General features: G+C 36.3%; 1 protein-coding gene across 5 annotated transcripts in view; it reads right to left on the bottom strand.

Moving 5' to 3' along the window:
• Positions 1-743: 743 nt before the first annotated feature.
• Epsti1 (epithelial stromal interaction 1) overlaps positions 744-20,835 on the bottom strand; it is a 121,402-nt gene continuing 101,310 nt past the window's right edge. For 4 of the 5 annotated variants that reach the window (XM_070026709.1, XM_070026708.1, XM_070026705.1 and 1 more), the window contains 3 exons: positions 9,055-9,128; positions 3,255-3,354; positions 744-1,235 (listed from right to left, as the gene is read on the bottom strand). In XM_070026709.1, the coding sequence (XP_069882810.1) occupies positions 1,227-1,235; positions 3,255-3,354; positions 9,055-9,128 (183 nt within the window). In that variant the 3' untranslated portion in view covers positions 744-1,226. The remainder of the gene's footprint in view (positions 1,236-3,254; positions 3,355-9,054; positions 9,129-20,835) is intronic. The other variant, XM_070026706.1, reaches the window with a different exon arrangement.

Here is a 20,835-nt window from a genome sequence, read left to right on the forward strand (position 1 = left end):
CAGGAAGCCTATGCCCTAGTCATGTGTCTTGGCCCAAGAACTTCAAATCCCAGTGCTTCAAAAAGCATAGAGATTGAAAAGTTAATTTCAACAGAGTAATTGGTAGCACAGAAGATTTCTTAAGTATATATATATATATATATATATACACATATATATATACATGCATATACATGTATATGTACTTATATGTCCATGTACATATGTATATATCCATATATATATATATACCCATATATATATATATATATATATATATATATATATATATATATATATATAGCATTTATAAAGGAATTTTTTCCCCAGGTCACATGAAGGACAGGAAGGGAGGAGAAAAACCAGATTACCCACCATAGGAAATCAATACTTTTTACTCTGGGATTTATGAACTGGGTCAAGGTCACAAAAATTGAAAAGGAAAGTCTATTGAATTATCAAGCAAGCTAAGTTGTATAGAACAAAGAGGGTAAGTTTCCAATATAACCTTCAAACCATATAAGGTCTCCACATTTGTGCGAAGTTGATTTGTACAGAAATACAAGCCTTTCAGGAAATATATTGCCCCGTTCTGTAAACAAGGGTCACCATTAATTATATTAGAGATACAAAAAAGTAAGATCTAATAGTGCTTACATGACTACATTTGAACTACATAGACTGTAAAAAAGAATATTAAAGGAGATTTCTTGAAAACCCAAGGGCTTTTCAATAAAAATAGAAATGATCCATTATTTCAAAGCAATTCAAACTTTATTTAGCAATCTGTTTATAAGAAATAGGTGAAATTTAGTAAGTGAATAGATATTAAAATCTTTTAAAACTCAAAAGCTTCCCCAAACTTGATCTGAGAATTAGCAAGAATTAGTCACTTAGGAGACATGAGACAGCACCCATATCTCTAACCTAAAAGTACCGAGTGATTTTTCTCTTTTTCTGTCATACTAACATTGTTGTAATTATTCTTCTCATCAGAGGTCAAACCAATTAGAAAACCAACGTGTGCTTTTGCTAGTAGTAGATTAAATGTGAGTTTAGCAATCAGCTCTTGCAGACATGCATTACTAATGGCAGGGAAAGTTGGTCATCTCTAACTACTCAGGTGAGAGGGTGGACAGTTGATGTTAAGGCAAAAACTGTGAAGTTGAACAAAATCAGAGTAAGGAAAAGCATTTCATGAGGTTTGTCAAGGTCAGAGTCCACGGCTAGATGGAAGTGAATCTTTCTCATATATCCTGGAAGTAAAAGAAAACATTAATTACCACAAGAAGCAAAATAAAATGCAATGCCTTTGCACTCCAAAAAAAATTCCTTCAAATAATACACAGTAGGCTAACATGGCCATTTTTAATGATTTAAAATATGAGTGAAATGGTTTAATTTTTGGCATACTGTAATTGATTCACAATAGCCTCTCTGAACAATGGAATAGCTTACCAATAACATCTCATTGGCAGTGCTCTTACAGATAGGCTAACATAGGTCACAAATAATAGAATTCATGAATGTTGTTACACAACCCCCACAACAGCAGCAAGGAACGGATGAACACAAGGTGGAGCAGAGTATATGGAAATGTATTGAGTAGAGCTACGCTACATTATGCAGAAGAAAAGTGGCTTCAAAGGGGCTCTTGGGCAAGGTAGACAGACGAATAAGTTCTACCCCTGTCATGTTGAGAAGGTCAAGAAATATCCTTGGAGTCTTCCACAAGATAGGGTCAAGGCATACATGGAATATAGACAATTGTTGTATTTTGTAACACTCTGAGAACCCGATCTCAGGTTTTATCACCGGTCATGGCAAATGCTTAACTGCCATTGAACACAGAGGATTTAGTTTCCAAAGCATCCTATTATCAAATCACCATCTTCTTAGCCACATCCCATGTGGTAGGTATACATGTCCCATCATCTTCCTTTCAACTATAGCTATTTTTGTTAAGGTACATTCTAAATTTGAGCAATTATTCAAGTGGTGGAGAAATGTTCAATCAACAATGAGCTTCCAAGTCGACCCAAATCTGTATTCCAATCATGTTTCACAGCTAATGAACTTGGATGATGTCTTCAACTCATAATGCCCCATTTTCCACATGACTCTGACTTGCATATTATCATGAATAAGTCAGTGTTTCATACAATGTAGAGATAGTATGTTTTGATTATTCTCTCTTTTCCATGTCAGCCCTATTCTAAATGCTATGGGAAAGCACATAAAAACACATTATGGGAAAAATAGACACATACAAGATGCCTACTCTGCAAATTTGCCTTTGTTCAATTATCTTAAATATGTATACTTGTATACAACCCATCGATCTATTTTAGCTACTAGATCTATTCCCAAGAAGCATGCATATCAGCTTTCTAACAAATAGAATACTCAAAATCTGTCTTTTGTCCTGCAGTTATTTAACATAGGAGGATCTTTTTTAGTTTCCAAATTAGTGAATAGTGGATTATTTGGTGGATTTGCTAATTTAAAGATTTCTATCTGATCTCTGTCTATCACACACATATGTATGTGTAGAAGTACATATAGAATATGTGTGTGTAGATATGCATATGTACTTAGGCTTCAACTAAACTAACAAAACTAATTAGTTTGTCTCTGTCCACATTGTGATCTTTATAATCACATAATCCTGCACATTCTGAAACTTTGGTGCTAGTTTAACAGTACATGCACACAAAATATAATAAATGCATATTACAATATATTTTCAAGGTTTTATTCAGAGGAATAAGTAAGGACATTTCATTTTCAAAAAGTGCTTTTTGCTGCAAGGTTTCTAAAAAAACATTTTGAGTGAAAAATTAAATATTAGTTTCTTTGATGTGCTAGTTTCACTGAAAGGAACATATTACTAAAGAAAATGCTTACTATTTTTATAACTATATTTCGCTTTTTAAATTCTTGGAAAAATGTTCATTTATTTTTGTTGTAGGTCTGGACCAGGGTGGATAAAAGGCCTTTGAGTCTAGGCAACCATGCTGAGAACAAAGGGCAGGCATCATTTTTTTTAATATTGCAATTGGCCAAAGCTAAAATCAAGACTCTCAGAAGCTGGTGTGGAATTTACAGTAATCACCATGGCTGACTGCCCATTACACAGCTGAACAGCATTTCCCTCCCCTGAAAAAAATAATATCTAGGGAGAAGGTCCCCATACATTTTTAAGAAAGTCTCACTGTTTTTATTCTTCAACTTGGGAAGATGGTATTTTTTTCAAGAGAAAAGAAAAAACTCACCCAGCTGTTGGCACTATTCATATTGCAATAGCCTCCAGACTGCCCCAGGCCACCTGGTTGACTTGTGCCTTGGAGTCGGTCCAGAAAAGCATTATTTACCCTATAAAACAATGAAGAATATCTGTGAGTGGAAAGCCTGCTGCAGGGCTAAGAGATTTTTGAGACCCTAATATGCTGTGTGAACTGGTGGTGGGGATTGCTTCCTCCCTTTCTACTTAGAAGAAATCTTTCTTCACATTCACCATCCTTTGCATAGGCTGCCAATTCTTGGGCACAATTCAAAGGGGACAGGGATTCTTAATTCTATAGTTTGTCCATTTTCCACCAGTTCAGCAAGAGCCTTAGTCACCTAAGTAACTGCACCCCTTGGGGTCATGAAATCCAGAGGCTGAGGGTGACAGAAGAGTCAGCAAAAACAAAAAACAGAAAAAAATCAGCCAAACCAGCTCAGTGGCACTACTGTTGCAAGACATTATCCTCATGTATTCTGTGTAGTTTACTGCCAGTCTTGCTAATAACCCCCCAGAGTAGAAAGTTGAAGGAAAATTTGAAGAGTATGGGAAAAGTTAATATCAGAAGAGAAAGAAGCTCAAGCTTTAAAACAAACAAACAAACAAACAAGAGTTCTGTCATTTTTTGCAGCAATTTCAGAAGGTAAATTCTGATTTAATTTGAAAGTTACTATCTCAAAGGTTTAGGATAAATGCTTCCAGTATAGTTATGGTCACACAGATGTCCTTCAGTATTCACAGGAAATTGGTTCTGAGACCCCCCAGTGAATACCAAAATCCATATGCTAAAATTCTTGATATAACTGTTATGATATTTGCATATATCCTACATGTACCCTCCAGTATAAGCCGTCTTTTAAATTATCTGTAGATTACTTGTAATAACGCAATAGAAGTGATATGGGGAGGGTTATTACACAGTATTTTTAGGGTATAATGACAGAAAAAGAAGGCCTATGCACATTAAGTACAGGTGCAATATTCTTTTCCAAATATTTTCAATTCACAGTTGGTTGTATCCATAAGTGCAGACTCACAGATATGGAGAGTTGACTGTATTCCTTTTCTAGAGCTGGCTACCTGAAGGCTCCCTTTCTAGTGGCATTTTGACCTCATCTTCTGTGTAGAGTTATGCACTTGTACTTGGAAGCTAGAGAAATACCAGAGATTCATTAGGAACTTTGCAAATGAGACTCTAAGATTTTTGGAGGTAGAAAAGTACCTGGCACAGATCAGCCACTTGATGTGCATTTATAGGAAGAAGGACAAAGGGAACCACCAAGTCATGTTATCTGCTCTTGAAGTCAAGAAGATTAGCAGAATGTGGTCATGGTAGGTGCTACCAGTTATTGGCTCTTGGAGATTTGAGAACTTTGAAGAAATAATGGCTGGATGACAGTCAAAGGCTGGACTCAGGGCTAGCCAAGATGTTCATTGTGTTTGGATTCATTTTGCTCTCTGGGTTATTGATTTGCAGTTTCTCTACCAACTTCCATGTTCAGCAGTTCCATTTCAGTTTTGATAGAGGTTTTTCCTCTCTCCAAGTATTATACACTGGTCTTATTTCAGGATTCCATGTGTAAGTTGCCTTTTCTGAATCTCCCAGAAAACAAGTTACAGAAGCTTACAGAGCTAAAGTAAGAATGAGGAAAGCTGGTCCTAACTCCCCACACATTCTCTCTTAACTCCCTCTTCCACAAGCCATACCCCAGTAGTGTTTGGGCAGCTGCCTATTTGCCTGTGGCTGTCCTTATATGGTCTTTTTGTCAGTCTCAAAGAGGAGCATTCCCTCAGTATCTTTACTCTTCTAAACTTTTCAATCACTAAAGGTGTTGTCTCCTTTATCTATTCAACACATCCTGACTTCACCTGCTTCGTCTACAGAATGCCATTTCAGAGCTAATCACTATCACCGCTCCTGTCTACTGTCTCCTCCCACCCCCTGTAATTCATTCTCTACATGACAATCTCCCAAGGTTACATGCCTTTTTTACCTGATATCTTCCCATGATTTTGCTGATTTATCCAGTCTTATACTGCCTCCCCTCCAGACTGCTTTTCAGATCTCATGTATATCATTCTCTTCTCATCCACTACAGCCCAATCACTTTTGACTCAAAGTCTGTCTACTTTGTTATATAGAGCCCTAGCATTTATCCTCCAGATTACATGGGGCCATGGCTCTCCCCTCGATCTGGCTGGTTCTTCCTTGTTCTGCAGTGTCAGATACTCTGGGAGGTCTTTAGTCATTGACCACCTCCAATGGCCTCCAGAGTATTCTGTGATACAGTCCTCAGGATACCTAGCACCATCTCAGATATTGTTTAGTCATTGACTTGTTTCTTTCTCCCAGATTCTAATTCCTATGTGGTCAGGGACCTTTTCTTCCTTGTGAACCACATTCTTGGTACCTGGAACAAAGCCTTGGCAGATGTACCCTGATAATATACTTATGGATTGATTCTGTCTTCTGGGCAACATGACCCTACCGCCTTGCCCACTGCTATGATAGCAGCTGCATTGTTAAAAACAACAACAATAACACCAAAACCACTGATGATGAATGTAAAATATGCTGCTCAATGCCAACTGCTTTCAAGGCTTCTCTTGAAGCAAGATGACACAGTTCACAAATGACTATCAGTTACCAAGAGAGGCAAGAGTGGCAAGAGACAAGAGTTTTGTCTGATGCTTTAGGATTGTCCACAACTAGCCTGCCATCCATGGTATGGATCAACCAGAGATGTTTGTAAAAGAGACTGTTTCTCTCAATTTCTATCAAGAACCCCAATAGGCAGGAAAGGTTCCTATTTATATTTTGCTTACTGATTTAAGACAGAACATACATTTTATTGCTGTCAAACTTGTGCTTCTGGGTTTCCCTCTGAGTATTAATTCACAAGCAAAAGTATGATTCAGAGATGATTCAAGTTTCAATCCATTGTTTTGGTTCTAGCTGATGTTCACCTCCCGACCCCATGCTCTGTCTCTTCTCTCTGGAGTTTCTACTTGTCTTCTCTTGCTTATAGAGTTACGCTAGGTCAGGCTCAGGGGTAGATTCATACCCAGGCTCATTACAGGACTCATTGAAAACCTTGTGAGGACTCCCTCAAGCTTTCCATTATGAATTCAAGGGTCAGTGTTCTGCTCGCAAACTTCTAAACAGGAAAGAACATGTTGCTTTTCTCAACTCTAATGAATTTATGCCCCTGGAGAACACCTAGCTTATATCCCCCTATGCACATACTATATAGCTTGTGTTTTTGCTCTAAGAATAGACACCAGTATTTTGTTCATTAAGATCTTATTGGAAGAGTATCTAGATGGCAATGGAAAGAAAATTCTATAGAAAGTTTAAGGGAAATACAAATGTAAACTTTTTCTAAAAATTAAGAACATAAAATGGGTGTTTATAAGTCTTGATCAATTATTTTAAAACTGGTAACTGAGTTTATTATTAGGAAAACCTCCTCATGCATTAAATTTGGATCCACTTTTAATCAAAATCAACAAAATAGAAAATAAGGGATAGAAAATAAACGACCTTACCAATGTTTAATTGTTCAAAAATATGGATATAGAAAAAAAATCAAGGGTCAAGATTACTATAATAAGAAGAGTATCCTTTCCAGCTCTAATCAAACAACACATATTTTTAATGGGTTACCATCAAAGATGAACTTATTAGCAAAGGGACCTATTAATATGGTATATTGGTATCTTTAAGATGTTTAAGGCTTCCCAATCCAATTAATCTTCTAAAATTCAAAGAAATAATTGGCTACTGCAAGCAACCAAGGTTATATGAATACAAAATGAATATATAAAGATAAAAATAAGCAAAGCTAATAAAAAGAGCTAAATAATTTGAGTACTTTATAATAAATATATACCAACAGTTCCCAAACCAAGTTACCCAACAAAATTGACTAGCTACTATCTCATTGTCTTAATGTTTCCATAAACAAATGAAAAACCTAAAACTACATTTGACACTTAAAGACTACTTTGGGTTGTTGCTTTTCCAACAAGGTCTTGCTCTGTGTCTCCTGATGGCCTAAAACTATGGATCCTCCTGCCTCAGGTTCTTTAATGTTGGGCACAACAATGCCCAGCCTGAACACCCACCCACAGTTAGTGGTGCCTTGGAAATTGGGAGCTTCTATTGGCATGTTTTAGTCTCTTTGATAATGAAATCACAATTCAAAGATTGGCTTTAGCCATGGAGGGAGAGGGTAACAAGTTCAACTAGGATGTACTCACTACCTTACTTGTATAACTGTAACCCCTCTGTATATCACCTTGACAATAAAATTAAAATAAAAAAAGAAGAGCCAGGTGCTAGTGGCTCACACCTGTAATCTTAGCTACTCAGGAGGCTGAGATCTGAGGATTGCAGTTCAAAGCCAGTCTATAAACCACCAGAAAATCAGAAGTGGCTCTGTGGCTCAAGTGGTAGAGCATATGCTTTGAGCTGAAGAGCTTAGAGACAGCACTCCAGACTAGAGTTTAAGCCCTATAACTGAAAAGAGAGAGGAGAGAGAGAGAGAGAGAGAGAGAGAGAGAGAGAGAGAGAGAGAGACAGAGACAGAGACAGAGACAGAGACAGAGACAGAGACAGAGACAGAGACAGAGACAGAGACAGAGACAGAGAGAAGCTATTCACAGTCAAAGAAGAATTTGCTTTGATAAATAACAAAGGCCCTTATATTAAATTCTTCTCCTAAGACACTCAAGCATACCTCTAATGAACTCACTCTCAGAAAAACCCTAGTAAAGTTTGTTTTTGACATAAGGACTTGTAAGTCTCATTGTTGCAATGGGTCCACCTGTATCCCTATTTAAACAATTTGTTTTTTCCCTTCCCCTCCACAAATTATACCAACATTAAATACAGTGAAAACAGGGGTTATACTGTGGGGGAGGGACATACAAAGCAACAATGAAATAATCTTATAAATGTGTTAGAAACAATCGCATGAAAGAAAAAAAAACATTTGAATACATATCTTAGGGTTCATGGGGGGGAGGAGTGTTGGGTGGGGGGGTAAAGGGAAGATGGGATGGGAAGGGGAAACAAAGGAGGAGGCTACAATGCTTGATAAGAAATGTACTCATTATCTTGCCCATGTAATTGTAACCCCTCTGTACAGTATTTTCACAATTAAAATAAATAAATAAATAAAAAGAAAAACCCTAGTAAAATAATGACTGACAATTTGGTGGTTATTAGTGTTGTTCTAAAGTTAACATAGTATTTACTGGGTCCTGTCAAGTAATTACATCTGATATTATAAATAAGACAGGGGATATTTGCCCTATTAAATTACTTACTGGTTCTGTCTAACCTATTAATATATTAGTCCACATAAACTAACATTAATAAGCTTTTTTCTGAACTTTGAGACCCAAGTATACTAATCCAATTATTCTACAAATGGTAGAGTATCTTCTGATGGCACTCTGAAAACAGAGGTCTCAGACAGAACATTTCTATGATGCTTTGTTCCAGAGAAGTTAAATGTAACTAAATAGCCCTGTATTGATATAGGCTCTTATAGTGTCATCTAGTCATGAAAACAGGATATTATAAATGCATATATGTGCATATGTATTGTATTTGGGTGTGTACACACAGTATGTATATTTCATACATACAAAGATTTAAAGGTGATATAGATACCAAAATCTTTTTCAACATCATTACTGTAGTGTTTCCTTAGCATACTGCAAAACTTTATAAGTAATTGATTTTTACCAAGGATGCTTATTTTATTAGCCAGTTATACCTCCTGTGCTCAGTTTGATGGATTTTGGCTCTTTCTTCCTCTTGCTGCTGTCGTTTAGGCTCCAGTAATTTATTCTAGGAACAATAAAAGTTTAAAAATATGGTTTTCAATTAACACGGTTGTACAGAAGACACCCAAATCAATTACACATTTAACCTTAGCTGGTGCAATATTTCACTTTTGAAGTTTTTACTTAAGTACTATTTGGATGTGAAATTATTTTCCTATATAAGTAAGTAGCAAAAATAATTGTGGCTTAGTCAAACAGGAAAGCTCCATGAATGTAAAATTACCAGATTAAAAAGCCAATGTCAAGAAGTTAGAGCAAGCAGTAGAAGATAAACAGAAAATTACAATATAGCTCAAACTCATCTATGTCTTACAAAGAAAAACACATCAAATTAGTTCTTATAAGAGGATTAGTACCACACAATACTATTCCTTGGTACTCATCTAACATTTGTTTCCACTTTAAAGTTTTGGGGGGTTTGGGTTTTTGTTTTGTTTTGTTTTTGGTGCTGGTCTTAGGGCTTGAACTCAGGGTCTGGGTGCTGTTCCTCAGCTTCTTTTTGCTCAAGGCTAGCTCTCTACTACTTGAGCCACAGTACCACTTCCAGCCTTTTCTGAGTAATTTATTAGAGATGAGAGTCTCATAGACATTTCTGCCCTGACTGGCTTTGAACTGATCTCAACCCCTTGAGTAGCTAGGATTACAAGCATAATCTACTGGGTGGCCAGCATAAAATAATGTATAATGTTTTAAGACTTGAGAAAATAATTGTTCCCTCCCCCATGCTATAACCCCTGTTTTCACTGTATTTGATGTTGGTATAATTTGTGAAGGGGAAGGCAAAAAAAACCAAATTGTTTAAATAGGGATACAGATGGACCCATTGCAACAATGAGATGTACAAGACGCTATGTCGAAAAACAAACTTTAAAATTTAGGCAGGGGTGGAGGGGTGGGGGTGTAGTTGAGGAGGTGGGAGGGAAGGGATAGTAGGGGAAAAACAAAGGAGGAGGCAACAATACTGGATAAGAAATATACTCATTACCTTGCTCATGTAACTGTAACCCTTCTGTACAGTATTTCACAATAAAAACATTTTTTTAAAAAAGAAAAATGATCGTGAAATTTACTTAGGGAAAATTACCAAGTATGCAATTTAGCCATGAAAAAAAATACAAAAAAAAGTTAGCAATAACCAGATCCTAAACATGAAAATGTATCATAATATGTATCATGAAAACAATCTGAATCTAGGAAGAGACCTGATGCATATGGAAATGTGGCTTATCATGAGCATGTTGTGTTAGAGCCAAGGGTGGATTAAGATTTGAACCTAAAAGACAGATATTTTCAAAGGATGCAGAGGTAAATTTATGAACTTGTAGTAGAGAAGATCCAGAAACCATAAAAGGGAAAAAAATAAACTTGGATGAAAAACTCAGAAAGACAAACATGTTTTATATGTTTATTCATATACAAAATCTAAACCTAAGAATAATATGAGGAGGAAGAGGAACACTATGAACCTTACAACATAAGGGGAGTAGGGAGGAGTAAGCAGAAGAAAATGAGGGATGGGGTAACAGTGTTTAAGAACAAATATACTCATTACCATTCTTATGAAATGGTAACTCCCTCTGCCCATCACCTGTACAATAAATAAGAAAAGAGAGAGAGAGAGAGACAGAGAGAGAGAGAGAAGGAAGAGCAGTGGGAGAAAAGAAGAAAGATGAGGAAGAGATGACTATAAACAGGGGGACTGCTGAGATGGGAGCCAGTTGTTGGGGGGAAGGAAAGGGAACTGTGGGGGGACCATTAGTGAAGAATATTATAAACATTTATGAAAATAGCATTTAAAAATACATTATTACTTAAAAAGAAGGGGCTGCTAAAAAAATAGAGAGAGGTAAATTTGACCAAAGTACATTATATCCAGGGAGCATATCTAGCAGAATACTAGCATGTGGATAAGGATATTAATAGTTGCATTATTAATCATAAGTAACAATGTCAATGTCTACCAATAAGAAACAATAATAAGTTAGACTACCCCCACAACAGATTATTATGAAACAGTTAAGAGGAATAAGACAACTACTTGGTACAACTCCATAAAGATAATTTTTAAAACTAAATAAAATTTCATAATAATGAAAATAACCCAAAAAAAGAATAAGATATATTTTTTTCTGGGAGAGGATGGGCCTATAGAAAGATTGTTAAAATATGATAAATGATAAATTCAGAGTCTTATTGGCACCCTTCCATATAAATAGAAAAAATATATATATATATCCATTTCAACTTTTATTTCCTGGTACATATATTTAAAATTAAATTAAAATATATGATAAATCAAAATAAAATACATACTAAAGCCAGGTCTTGAGTGGCTCATGTCTATTATCCTAGCTACTCAGAAGTCTGAGATCTGAGGATCAAGATCTAGCCCAGGCAGGAAAGTCCCTGAGGAACTTACCTGCAGTTAACGGGCAAAAGCCAGCAGTGGAGGTCTGGTAGAGCAACATCCTTGAGCACAAAAGCTAAGGGTGCCCAGGCCTCGAGTTCAAGCCCCAGTACCAGCACAAAATACATACATACATACATACATAGGAAAACATTAACTATAATTACTGCAGGGTAGAAAAACTTGGAGGCTTGACTGACAGAGAAAGGAAGCTTTAAGGTTAGATATACTTTTTATTTTTTTAGTCTTTGAACAAGTGTACATATTAGTTGCTTGTACCATTAGAAGGATTTGCTAGCCAAGTTGAAGGTCATTTTTGTTCCTTTATATTTTCTTTTATTTCCCAGGAAGGTGGGCTTGGTGACATATACCTATTATCCCAGTTAGCACAGGAAGTCTAAAATAGACAGATTGTGGTCCAGGTGCATGCCTGGGCAGGAGAGCCAGATTTTATCTTAAATATAATCAGTCTTAGAAAAGACTGAAGGTGTGGTTTAGTAGTTTTGCTTAGGCAAAAGGGAGGCCCTGAGTTTAAACCCTAGGACTCAAGAAAAAAATAGAAAAAATTCCAATAACTATATACTTTTAAACATTTTGAGATATGAAAAAGAGGAAGGTATTGTATTATGAAGCTGAGAACTGCAAGAGAGGAAGAAATGAGGAAGGGAAGAGGGAAATGTACATCATCTTATTACAGAGGCACTGAAGGGGAAAGGAGATGAAGACCTGGCAGGAAACAGGGTCAGGGATAAGGCACCACCAAGCAAGAACGTTGTTGTACAACACAGAAGGGAGATGTAGCCATTACCACACCTAGGGTCTTATAACTAGCAAAGGGCATTTAGTAGGGAGAGTATAATTTTTCTTTGGTTCCAAAAAGGATAATGTCAACAAATTGATTTGGTCTGATGAACTGATAGCCCCTGAGAATGTCTTGTAAGCATATTCTTGGTTCATTCTGTAGGTTTGTAGAAGGAAATGCAATATCTAATTGACAATGACAAAGTAAGCTTCTCTGGTTCTAAGGACCGAGCTTGGGACATGAAGAGAATCAAAATGCCTTAAGTAGGAGTACTGTCGAGTCCTGTTGCACTCAACATCTATTTGTTAACACCAACCAATTTCCAGACAACTGGATTTATGTAGAAGATAGAGATGCAGGTCAGTTGAGCTCTTCCCAGAAGGCAAGTACATTATAAATAGGAAGACAGACCCAGCAACAAACGTGATACCATGCAAAAAGAATAATAAAAAAAATCCCATTACTGAATGCAAATACAAGCAATGATGTGCATCTACAAAGGAAGAGAAATGCACATGAAATTGGATGTTCCTCATTTTAAGTCCATCCACAAAAGCCGGTCAAGGAGACAGAAGGGGGTGGGGCTTTTCATTGTGCTACACAACTGCCTGCACTCAGGGAGGGCACGTCAGTGACAAGATAAAATGTCCTTGTGGAGATGCCAAGAACAGAACTTGTAATCATTGACCAAGTGGTCTATGGTAAATGAGGCTAGAAGTAAAAGTCAGGTTCCACGGCATGCGTTAAGTGTAGTAATTGGAGATATGGATAGGGGCCATTTTAAAAACATGTCTGAATCCCACTGGGATGTGTGCTGACATGGTTCAGCCTGACTGCTTCATGTAAACATGAAAGGGCCATTGCCTGGCAGCACAGACTTCTCCCAGGAGAGGATATCCTCTCAACTTGAGAGGAGCAGGCTAGTGGGAGCAGGAGGGCCTAGGCCGTGCAGAATAAAGGACTCCTGGCTTTGAATGTTGACTACAGAAGATCTTCTCAGAGAAAGATGGTTTAAAGAAGTCCTGGATCTGAGGCTCCTCACTGTGATGCCTTTGTCTGGGAAGACCCAGATGGTGCTGACTAGCAGAAATAGAGAGACAACTTTGGAAAATTAGGAGAAGACCAAATGAATCAAAGGAAATAAATACTCATCTGTAGAGAAGTTTTAAAAAATGGCACAAAAAAAAGTAACACTTCTTTCACTAGCTGTTGTTAACTCTAGCCTTTTAAGATGAACCTTGAATCTTACAGAGCTGTATCATCTACCTAAAACAGATACTATCAACGTTATAGATTTTTAATTGTACATTCTTTGTTATAAAATAATTTATGAATATCTTGTTATCTATTGAAAAAAATCAGTGGACCAAGTTTCTTCAGCCAAAGATGACAATAAGCTAAAATCATAGGTTTTCCTTCTTTTTTCCTTCCTCTTTAGCTGGGGATGGAACTTAATTTTCATTATTGCAGAGTGGGTACTGGAGATACCATTTTCTAGCCTTTTCTATTGACTTTAGTTGCCTTAGTAATATCTTTCAAAGTTGCCATATTTCAAACTTGAATTCAGTGTTGCTGAAAGGCCAGAGACACATTAGAGGGCATAGTTGTATCCATCTTGCTGAAGGTTGGGCAGACAGGCTTTAGTGATCTCAAATTCCATTGAATTTTTATTGGAATTGCATAGAACTCACAAATTAATTTGATGAGGATAGTGGCTATTGCAACATTGAGCTTTCCTTGTCAAAAATACTAGTCATCTCTGCTTTACTCAAATTGACTTTTATGGGTTCTGGGAAAGTTTTGTTGTGCCTTCAGTTTAATTACTGAGTGATTTTCATAGCTGCTTTTCCATGGGGCCCTTTAAATTCCATTATATTTTCTAATAAAATTTTGCTGATAATTTGAGAGAGCTGATTTATACATACTTATATCTGTTTTTTAACCAACACTTGCATTGAACTCCATGTTTTCTAATCATGTTTCAGTTAATTTTCTTGGGATTGTACTGGAAAATGGCTTTCATCCACTTAAAAATAGGTTATAATAATAAAATAATAACTATTTCCAATCATTGGAAAAGCTCCTTTTTATTTCTCATCTTTACCAGTTGACTGAAACAATTTCCAAATCTTGTTCCATGAGATATTAGCAGTATATTTTTATAGTTTTCTATCAAGTAACTTGGAGATGTATTGGAATTGCCACAAGACTGGTTAAGAGGTGGCAGGCACACATGTTGTTTCCAGTTTCAGTATTTTACCACAGAAGATGCTATGGCTATTGGATTGAAAGGCTATGTGTATTAAAAAAAAATTTTTTTTGCCCTAGTACCCAAAGGAGGGGATAACAATACTCAAAAGGAAATGCACTCATTACCTTACACGTGTAACTATTGCCCCTCTGTACAGTATCTTTACAATAAAAAATATAAAAATAAAAAGGGGGGTTTGTTATTATTTGGGTTGTTTTTTGCCAGTAACAGAGCTTGAACTCAGGCCTTTGAGCGTGTTCAGCTTGCTTGCTAATCTGACACTCTATTATTTCATTTAAGCCATGCTTCAATCTTAGCTTTGTGCTGGTTATTTTGATGGTAGAGACTCCCATACTTTTATGCCCAGGCTGACTTCAAACCATGATCCTTTAAATCTCAGCTTCCTGTGTACCTAAGATTATAGACATGAGCCAGCAGTTCCTTATTAGAAGTTCTTAAAGCTTACCAATACTGGGCTGGGAAGGTGGCTCAGTGGTAAAGCGCTTGCCTTGCATGCCTGAAGCCCTGGGTTCAATTCCTCAGCACCACATAAACAAAAAGAAAAAAGCCAGAAGTAGTGCTATGGCTCAAGTGGTAGAGCGCTAACCTTGAGCTGAAGAGCTGAGGGACAGAGCCCAGGCCCAGAGTTCAGGTCCCACGACTGGACCCCCCCCCAAAAAAAAAAAAAGCTTATCAATACTTTTTGTGTAACTAAAGAGATAGTTGAATGTTTTCCTCTCATGATATATTCTCTCCTAGTGATAAGATATGACAAGTTAGAATGTAAAGTTGGTTATCTTTGTGCTCTAAAAATAAACCTTAATTTGCCTTGGCAAATTACTATTTGAAGGAAAAATTCCCTTGCTCAAATTTACTCTGAGATGTTAACCTTTATCTTTGAGTTTGTTCTATCTATGAGGTGTGTATGTGTGTGTGTGTGTGTGTGTGTGTGTGTGTGTGTGTGTGTGTGTGTGTGTGTGTGTGTGTGTGTGTGTGTGTGTGTGTGTGTGTAGACATAGGTGCATACTTCTTTTACCAGATTGTTATGCTATGAGGATGGTAGTCAAATAAAATTCTAAATTTTTTCATCTTTTTCCTTGCAGTGAAACAATTTTTGAAGCTCAGCAGGAGAAAAATCTGGTTCTTGAAAATTCAGAAGACCTTGCTTCTGACAATAACTCAAGTTTCACCGGTAATTCTCAGAAAATAATTTACAGGAAACCTTCCCACCCATCAGCATTTTCATTAATTTTTATGTATTTTAAGTCTTTGGGCCATTTTAGAGTCATATTTTCCTAGAAAAATAATTTAATTAATTCATATTTTCAATTTATTGGCATAATATTCTCCATAGCAATACAAGCATAGTCTTTTTTACATATGTACATTGAATGTTATGACTGCATTAGTCCACCCCTCCTCTCTCCATTCATCTGTCTACACATGAAAATGGAGCCAGGTAATTTGAGTGGAGGGATGGGGTTGAGATGAATGGGTAGAGAAGGATGGAAGAGGTGACATAGATCAACAGATGATGTACTCAAACTGACATGGTGAATTGAAAACTCTCTGTGTAACTACTTAAAAGAATTTTTAAAAAGATTTAAAGTAATAAAAACAAATTTAGTCTTTAGAACATCTGTGGTTCTAGCCCCTTATCTTTAATATTGTGTATGTCTGTTTTTTCCTAATCTCTTCTTGATTAGACTTGCTATAGATTTGTTGACTTTATGAAAGATTATAAGCGGCTTTATTTTTATAACAGCTGTTTCTTGAAGTTTCATTATTAATTTCTGTTCTTATCTTAATTATTTCCTACAGTTTCATTTATTGTTTCCACTCTAAAGTCTTGGATTGGATATAAAATTTATTCCTTTTTTTCTTAGTATTAAATGGATTAAAAATCATAGTTTTATTCCTCTGAATACAAGCTTTTCATGCTTCCCCCAAAAATGTTCTCTTTAGGATTGTCACATTTTCTTAGAATAATTCTATTTGTTGTCAAACAATTAAGATATTTTCTGCTTTTTATTGGTATTGTACTTTGTAAATGACTAAAATCAATAATTCTGTGAAAATCAGTAAGCACCATCAGCCTATCAGAGATTTCAATATATTGCTGAAAGGTAGAAAGGAGATAGCTAAGTATCCTTGGGAGAACATAGGTCAGGATAGCTGGAGCTAAGGGGTAATCATGCATACAAGGAGCCCAGGACAGAATGCTGAAGCAGCCACTGAGATCAACTAGACAGAGGCACTGAGGGCAGCTTCATGCTGGGCTCTACCCTTCCTGTACCTTACACAAAGAGGTATGTCATACTGGGCCTACAGGATAATATCCCCAAAAACTCACTGAGCCTAGGATAAGAGGCCTCCACACTCCAGAGGCTTCATTTATGTCCAAATGAACATAAGAGGATAATAAGCAAGTATTACAAAATATTTGAGAAACGAATGAGAGATGTAGTTTTAAGAGGAAAGGAAAAATATAGCTAGCATATGAAATAGAAATGTTTAATGCTTGTGGAGTTACTATCAATGGGAAGATGAGAAATATTATTGCACTCATAATATGATTATGGGGGGAAAAATAAACTCTCAGCAATCTTGGTAAGTGAATTCAATATGTGAGCCAAGCAAGCATAAAATAAAGTTTTGAAATTATCTAATAAGTAGATGATCTAGCTAAAGGCTGCTTCTGGGAAAAAATGGAGAAAGAAAAAGAAGGGAGAGGGGAGAGGTCAAGGGAGAGGAGAAAAGGGAAGGGGAGGAAGAGAGGGGGATAGAGAGAATTTGTCTTTAAATGATAGAGATAAAAAAAATCAAATGAGAGATGTAGTATTTCAGTACAGTTCTTTTTAACAATTGAGAATATTTCAACCAGTAATCTCTCTCCCTATCGAACCTTTTCTTTTTTTGAAAGATGAAACTCCAAAACATATGGCCCAGGAAGAAAATCTGTACTTCTTTAGAGCAGTAAACCAGCTCTAAAACTACAGTTCACAAATGACTTCATAAGCAACAGCTTCCATACATCATAGTTTTAATGTTGACCATTCATAATAGTCTTTGATTCCCCTCCTCCCAAAAATCATGTGATAGAAACAGAAAATACCAAACAAATTGTAATAACAACCAACCACCCAAACAAAGAAAAACCAAGTATAAGAAATAGTGGGATCAGACCAAAAAGGAAGAGAAAAGGGAATCAAGCAGAAAACCATGAGGTGTAAAATAGAATAATTCATATTACTAAAACCCCACATTGAGAGGAAAGCTTTGCTTCGCTCTCATTGGTTGAAACCACAGCACATGACCATAGTAGAACCAATTACAGTCATGGCGAAAAGAGCCTCTATAAACAGTGAGACCAATCGGGGCTGAATTATTGTTATTGGGGAAGCATTTACCTTTAGTGTAAGAATTCAGGGTTGTAGAAGGAATGAAGGCATTCCAAGATGTTTGACACACTAACTACCCTGAAGTTATGGTAGCACATAATTTCATGATTAATTACTACATTGTGGTCAATCACTATGGAATAAAAATTAGAATATTTTATCTGCCTCCTTGTAAATTGTCTACATTCTTTATGAAAATATAAATTCTGGAAAGGTCAGGACTTGGGCTATATTGTTCTTTAAAAATTATTATTTTATTTTGCTGACGCCCTTTCATAAATGTAGGAAGTTTATTCTTTAGTAAGTTTAACTGACTAAAAAATGTACATATTAATGAGGTGCCGTATGATATCCTGGAACATTTACACTTTTTTTTTTGTTTTTGTCGGTCATGGGGCTTGAACTCTGCGCCTGAGCGTTGTCCCTCAGCTCTTCAGCTCAAGGCTAGTGCTCTACCACTTGAGATATAGCACAGCACAAGCTCTGGTTTTCTGGTTTATTGGAGATAAGAGTTTCATGGACTTTTCTGCCCGAGCTGGCTTTGAACTGCGATCCTCAGATCTCAGCCTCCTAAGTAGCTAGGATTCCAGGCGTGAGCCACCAGTGCCTGACTTACACTTTGTGTAATGCTTAAATCATGGCAAACCTATCTAACTTCTCCAATATTTATAATTTATTTATGGTAAAACATTCAAAATCCTTTCCTCTACCTGCTTGAAATATAAAGTACATAAGTCTTTGTGTGTGCCAGGGCCATGGCTTAAACTCAAAGCCTCGCCCTCTTGTTCAGCTTTCTTCCTCATAGCTGGTGCTCCTACCACCTGAACCATACTTCCAGTCTGGCATTTTTTCTGCTTAAGTAGAGATGAGTCTCACAGACTTTTCTGCATAGGCTGGTTTCAAATTTTGATCTTGTAGGCCTCAGCTTCCTCAGTAGCTAGAATTACAGTCATGAGTTAATAGCACAGACTTGACATAAACAGTATGTTACTTTTATCTATAATTTGCCTACTGTGCAAGAATTCACCAGAACTTCTTACTCCTCCATAACTTAAGTAACCAATAATTAACATTTGTACAGCTCTCCTTTCCTTTCCCCTGCTCATCCTGTTTGTAATTGTAGTTTCATTGTCTTGATCAAAGCTCAGTTCATGATAGAAACCAAAGACATCTATGTTGATAAAATGAGGGAATGAATGAATAAATGCTGGCAGCTAGATCAACTAGAAAATTATAGCCTAAAAAGCCCAAAAATATTTTAAATGATATTACATTGTGTGATAGTTATAGGAAGATACGTATCTCCAAAAGAGGAAAAAATGATGAACTGTATATTCAGAAGCTATTTTACTTTTAGGGAACAATTTCATAAAAGGCATTTGTGAAAATAAAGCAGATCATAAGGAATTAAGGATGAACTGGATGATAAGAAAATGGTTACAGTAAGATTACCTTTGTTGTGCATTAAATGTGATAAAAGAAGATGTGGTTTCTCTGGAGATAGCAGTATCAAGAAAAAAGTTAGTTTTGGCTGGGATGTAGCTCAGTGGCAAATTGCTTGCCTAGCAAGTTCAATGTCCTAGGTTCAATCCCCAGTACCAAAAAAGAAAAGACAAAAAAGCACAATTAAAAAAAAAACCCAAACAAAAGAAAATAGTTAGTTGGCTCCTTTTATTTTAGTTTAGTTATATTGATGGCACTAAGATTGAACTGAGGGCTTGTGTTCCCAAGGCAAGCTCTCTACCTGTGCCAAACCTCATTTATTTTAGTATAGTACAAGTGAGTATATTATTGACAAAGAGGAAGCAACCAATGAAAAATAATATACTGAGATGAAAAGGGAACTATAGAAGGTAAATAAATTGGTAGAAAAGGATGGAACCAAATCAAAACTAAGATACTGAATAGTTAACATTTAAAAAAAGAGATTGTCCTCAGAGGCCACTGTAAAAGAAGAACGAGGAAGTAATAGATGCCCAGAACAAAATAATTGTCTTGTCACTTCGATTTAACTTACTATGAATTTATACTACTTACGAATTATGCCACTGTAGGCATTCACTACATGTCTGTCGAATGACTAGAATTAGCAAACACACAAATAGCTGCAATGATATCAATTTGTTTTATTCTGTACCATCTACCATTTATACAATCCCCTTGTGTTAAGGTAAATCATTGAAGTGTTCAGGGATGACAGATTCTCTCAACCAGGGAATGCCATCAGTGGACATTTCCCAACAACAGATTGATCAACGAAGGAGAGAACCAAAAATAAGGTAGAGTGAACAGATGGGTAAAAATCATGATGTGTTGTTATTCAACTGTTGGGAAATCCCAACAGATACAACGATCTGAACATGAAAGCTATTTATTTTAGCCACAGCTACAGTAATAAAAGAAACTAAGTTATGCAAAAAACCATGTTCAATCAATAACCAAAAAATATGTACACATCAATATTTGCTTAGCTGTAAAATAAAAACAAGAAGTAAACATAGTTTAATAAGAAATAAAAAATGGCATCAGTAACACGAGCACTGTGCTTCTTTGTATAGCTTCCCATTATGTCTCTTGCTTGTACTGAAGTCCCGATAAACCTCAGAAAAATAAGTCAAAGAGAAGGAAAGAAGGAGGGAGAGTAAGAAGAGTAGAGGGAGGAACAGGGAAAGAGAAGGAGGGAAGGAAGCATTTTTCAACTGTTTTACAGCTCAGCCTGAAAATTAAGTCTGTTTTTCTAATCTGCTGAGCATTCTGTTTGTGAAATGTTCTACTTTTAATGGTTTCCATGACCCAAATATATACATCAAGCTTTATAACACATTATTTAAAATTCACTGGAAGTTCTTT

This window comes from Dipodomys merriami, unplaced genomic scaffold, assembly GCF_024711535.1.
Source record: "Dipodomys merriami isolate MVZ:Mamm:240054 unplaced genomic scaffold, mDipMer1.0.p SCAF_188, whole genome shotgun sequence".
NCBI classification, from domain to species: Eukaryota; Metazoa; Chordata; class Mammalia; order Rodentia; family Heteromyidae; genus Dipodomys; species Dipodomys merriami.